Genomic DNA, 5,497 nt, shown 5'->3' with positions numbered 1-5,497 from the left:
ACCCCCCCCCCTCCCCATATATAAATAAATAAGCAGATGAATAAATAAATAAGTAAATAAATAAATAAATAAAAAAGCAGATGAATAAATAAATAAATAAATAAGTAAAAAAGAAAATAAATAAATAATATCACCCGTAAAGCTTTTGTCCACTGTTTTCTAGCTAATCCTTTCTTGTTTTTCTTTCACTTTTGTGTAACTATAATAAATGTGTGTTGTATTTGCTGTAGATAGATGATATATTGAACATACAATTACAAAACCAAATCCACTACTCAAGCCAGAGGACAGAATTTTTTTCTTCACAAAGAATCTATTATTTGACCAATCTTCGTAGTCAGAAAGGAATCGGGCAAATTCTCTTAGACAACAACTTTTAACAGAGGGTGTCCATATTATGTAAGACGATAAGGACACTGAAACCCAACCCTCTATCACCAATAGTAAGTTGTTGTTTTCTTTTAATGAATGAATAGTTACATGCAAATCAACAGGCTTGCGGATGATTAGATATTTTCTTTTTTTTCATTAAGATTCCGCATTGCAGTGACGAGCAATGGAGTGATTGAAAGAGTAGATCTACATGTAATATTGTGTACTTTGTCAAATTATTGTGACGAATTATTGTGTAAATGTATGTAATGACGTTTTAAACCAACGTGAATCTACAAAAGCGCCATTTATTTGTTTTTTTTAGCTTATGTATTATTGTTTACTTGCACTTTCAGAGCCATGTGCTGGAGACCCCAGTGCTATCCCTCCAGATGATCAAAGGGGGAGAAACTCTGGACGCGGCAAGAGTACTGGTTCTTGGCGCTGATCAGCTCGGTCGTCACAAGATCTCGGTCTGGGGGCACCACAACACCAGGTGGGCAAAATTGTTAATCTCTCTCTCTCTCTCTCTCTCTCTCTCTCTCTCTCTATCTCTATCTCTCTCTCTCTCTCTCTGTCTGTCTCTCTCTCTCTGTCTCTCTCTTGCTCTCGCTTTCTCGTTCTCTCTCTCTCGCTTTCACTCTCTCGCTCGCTCGCTCGGTCCCTCTCTCGAACTGGGATGACTTACCCTTGCTACATGCCTGACACGTGAAGAAGCCCATCAGTTAGATTCTATGTTAACAAAATTTGAATACACAATCTACACTTTATTTTATTCTAATATTTTGAAATGCATTAACAATATTCAAAGTACCAAATTTAGGCCATACGTTTTCTTTGTTTCTCAAATGAATATGTTCTTTTCATTTCAGATTCGTTCTCAGTATTAGCAGAGTGTGTTCGGGTGGTCTGGATAACGTGATGAGAAAATCACTGTCTTCGACTGACCGAGCAGACAATAGTATTTCCAATGACGGGTTACGTCATAAACCAAATGCGTCACTTTTCGAGCCTCAGGTGCCTACGATAAGTGCCAGAAACATAGGGAAACCTGAAGATTTCTTTGGGAAGAGTGAAGTCTCAAAGAAATTGCCTAGTGGCAGAGCCAGCGCAGAAGTCGTAAATGAGGCTGACGTCATACAAGATTCAAGGTCCAAACAATCACAGTCAAGGAACGAGTCAATGCCGCGGGTTGGGCCAAAAAGAGATAGGGGAAGCACAACTCCAAGCAGCTTGGCAATAGCTAAGCTTCAGTGGATGGAAAAGAAAAGGGTTGAATTCGAAAGGAGAATGGAGTCTTTCAGAAATTTTGTGCCTAGTAGTGAGACTGGCGCTTCTGATAGTGATAGACCGCAGCAAGATTCACCTCAAACTCGTGATTATTCTAGTCTTTCTCTTGACTCGGTACATTTGAGACCAAACTCGTCTCATTTGAGTTATCGAGAACAATACTTTCTGCAAGAAGAGAAACAGTCACGTATGGAGAACCTAAAGAAATCTAAAAGTCGATTTCACAAAGCAAATCCCTCTGGAAACGTTCACACTCTGAATGAGAGAAAGATGCAGGCGAACGTGAAGTCTGATCCAGTGGAATTATCTTCTGGTCTCGCTGGTGACGTACAAAACGACCAAGGAATCCAAGAGCCCATTATGGACTCACAAAAAGTAGATGAAACAAACTTAAGTGTGGACAAGTCCATACATTCACAAGTTGGACCGTTCAAAACGTTTCCTGATTCGGAATCTTTGAATTCCACAAATCTTTTACCAGAGGAACCTGTGGCTTTCGTAAATGATACAGACAGTGCTGCTTTAGATATTTCCAAAATGACAGACAGCCGAGTTTCATCTAGTGTCAACGTAAGTCTAGTGCCATCTGTTGCAATCGTCCCACTTGTAACGAGCTCTGTTGAGTCCGAAAACCCGTCTAGCAGCAGAGACAGGGCCGCCTTGACACCACTTGTTTTGTCTTTGCCTATGTCTGAGATAAGAACAAGAGAAACTGTAGGGGATTCTCTTGGTCCGGCTGCCTTTATCCCTTCTCTTGTGCCTTCAGCCATACAGGCTTCTCAGGAGGTCGAATCCTCACCCACATCCCTTGTGGTGAATATCATTACCCCGAGTGTTACTGCTGAAGCAATTTTTGGAATCAATTCAAGTGAAGACGGAAACGACGCAGGTGACAGTCTGTCTTCCAATGTTGGGGCGGCACAAAGCACTGAGCCTCCAGTGACTTCTCCAGCTATTTCAGCATCTATAGCACCGTCATTTTCAGACAAATCAAGTGTGCTGAATTCTGTTTCTCCAAATACACAGGCTACCCCTCCTCCTTTCTCAAAACCTACTGTTCTTCCCAATGTTCAAGTACCCAGTACTGCAGCTCCAGTCAAACCAGCGCCCTCTATACCTCCATCATCTTGGCAACATGCCAAACCTTCAGTGGCGCCTCTTCCTCGTGTTAATACAAACACCGTTCCTGGAACGAGTGAGGTCGCCCCTAATAAGATCTCTCCTTCACCAACTGTGTACACGCCACCACCTACTACTCAGTCACCTCCTGACCCAAAACTATCGACATCTGCTGGAAGCAATATTGAACAAACTTTTCCTCCGTCGCTCGTGCCCTCGACTTCCGCTTCATTGATAGGAAATTTACAGCAAGCTTCCAATCCTACACCACCTCCTTCCTCGTTTCGTGGAGTTGATGTTTTCGTTTCTTCTGAAGACTTCCTAGAGGCTTCAGATACACCTGCTCTGCTTCCACAGCCGTCGCAAACTACAACAATGTTTTCGAATAATGGCTTAGCCAGTAAGGAGATCACGGACTCCATCACGGCTAACCAACCCCGGGATTCGTTTACGTCAGCTACAGACAGCGTATCAACTGTCACCTTGGCGTCGGGCTCAACTAGCAGTAGCAGCAGCAACGACGGGGAGAACGAAGACGAGGATGACCTCGGCGGTGACGCCCTTTGGCCCGTGATTGCCGCGCTGGTGGTCGGCATTCCCTCCGTTGTCGTGTTCGGCATCGCCATCACTGTCATCCACAGACGCAGGTTGGAGCAGCCGACCCAGTTGGCAGTGGTTGCTTCTTCTCTGTACCCCTCGCTTTAACACACCCTACTTGTAGCGCTTACCCGCACACCCCTCCTCCCCTGCGAGGTAACTGTATATGCACGCTTCGTGTATTGTGGACAAGAGAAAAGAGGCCAATTATTAACTTATTTTTCTCAGTTTTCCCTCTATTCTCTTGACCCAATACTTATCACCCTCACGCTAACAGTATGCCTTACGCTTGTGTCTGCTTCATGTGTTTATTGCTGTTGTATTCTATTTTAACATCACTGTCCTAAAGCTGAAAGTTTGGTGTTAGCTATGACAAAGGGTTGTGTATATACAACAAAATTACTGCGGTTTAAACAATAATAATTCCTCACTGCAAGCCCAGTTCAATCTTTAGGTCAAACAAATCACCTTCCTTTGCAGCTTCACAAAACTAACATTCTATCTATTTTAGTATAAAACATTTGATACTTGAAATCAAGTATCTGCTATCTTATTTTTAGTCGTTGTTTTGTTTTCACTCAAGTTTTGTTAATTTCAGTTTCCCTTTCCTTGCCACGATGATCCTCCCCTTTCGTGTGCTCATCGCTTATGATAACGCTATGCGTTCACTGTTGTTAACTATTCTATTTTTCCCTAACATGTTTCCTAACGCCTTAAGGATTGTTCTAAACAATCGAAACTGAGCATTCACTCCCAAAACTTGCTACCAATAACGTTTTAAAAGATTAAACACATATTATTATGTCGTATATCTATGCTTTTTTCTCACTGCACAATAACAATATGTTGCTCACTGCTTACGTTTCACCACTTACCACGCAAAGCAGTGTGTGGACCGTTGGAGAGCGAGCACTGTTGTCTGTTTCCATTGTCGTCCTGTTCTTCAGTGTAACATTTTTATCCAACACAGTAATGTCAGGATTTTTTTTTCAAATTTACTTCAGGTTTTTTTTTCAACTTTTTAGAAAACAGGGGTCTATGGTGCAATGGTCAGGTTTCTCGATGTTGAACGCAGAAGACCTGAGTTCGATTCTCGAGTGGGAAAGTGCGTTTACATTGGCTGACGGGATAGAAGTAGCTTGCCTTCTGGTGGGCCTAAACTGTGTCGATGGAGGAGTATAATGTTTTTAATCAATATCAAAGCAATTATTGTTTCGAAAACTAGGAAAAAGTATTTAATCACGTTCTCGTTTTTGGGGTCTCAAAACTGCTATCGTTAAGGTGATGTATCATTATTCACCTCTTATATCTCAGGTCAGTTCGTAAGCATTTGCAACGCCTCCTCTTTGAAAAGAGACACCAAACAACACAGCAAAAAATGTTAAATTATTTTTTAAAAACAAAGTAAGTTGGCAAAATACTAAATTTTACAAATTGCGCTCGTAGTCCGAATCCGAGACGAATAAACAATGGTGATTGTCGTTTGTCCCTTCCACCCCTTCCAGACTTTTATCTTCTTTGTCCCTTGTCCTGAAGAAAGATTGGGGTGGGGGGGGATCAGTGGCCCTGCTTTCGGAACATCCTTCTCCACATCTTGGTATTAGTTGGGCTTTTAACGTCAGGAAAAAAAAGATAAGAAACATATTATACTTGTCAAGGTTTTCAATAGTTTTCACAAGACAAGTTAGTTTTATGACTGCACATATCTGCAGGTCATCCTCAATTGAACTGATCTTTGGTTTCAGCACTTCTGCTGGACAGAATACTATGTGGAGGGCACTATTTTTAGACTACTTGGACACGGAAATTGCCCGTATCCTGTTTCGTCATACTGACTCAACACAATATCTTATTACCGAAAAACACAGCATCTAGCTGTAACTTTTTTTTAAAGTATATCTTTCCTTGTATAATGCCCTCCTTACCCATGCATGAATCTACCCCTCCGCTTTCGAGTTTTAATAAGCTTGTTTTGTTATTGTTTTGTTTTGTTGGTATTTTTGTGGTGTTTTTTGGGGGGTTTTCTTTGTTTTCCAGTGCGTAAGGCTTCTTGGCCTCTTTTGCTCTCTCGGTTCCTTTATCGCCTGCTTGCCTTGTGTCAATATCGACCCCCCCCCCT

General features: G+C 41.8%; 1 protein-coding gene across 1 annotated transcript in view; it reads left to right on the top strand.

Annotated features, from left to right (window-relative positions):
• Window positions 1-5,497, top strand: part of LOC101850786 (serine-rich adhesin for platelets) — a 37,474-nt gene that overhangs the window by 28,524 nt on the left and 3,453 nt on the right. The window contains exons 5-6 of the mRNA XM_005093931.2: window positions 729-868; window positions 1,245-3,428. Of these exons, the coding sequence (XP_005093988.1) occupies window positions 729-868; window positions 1,245-3,428 (2,324 nt within the window). The remainder of the gene's footprint in view (window positions 1-728; window positions 869-1,244; window positions 3,429-5,497) is intronic.

The sequence above is a fragment of the Aplysia californica genome, unplaced genomic scaffold, assembly GCF_000002075.1.
Source record: "Aplysia californica isolate F4 #8 unplaced genomic scaffold, AplCal3.0 scaffold00072, whole genome shotgun sequence".
Classification (NCBI taxonomy): domain Eukaryota; kingdom Metazoa; phylum Mollusca; class Gastropoda; order Aplysiida; family Aplysiidae; genus Aplysia; species Aplysia californica.
The sequence above is the reverse complement of the archived record's forward strand: the minus strand, read 5'-3'. Positions and strand labels throughout refer to the sequence as shown.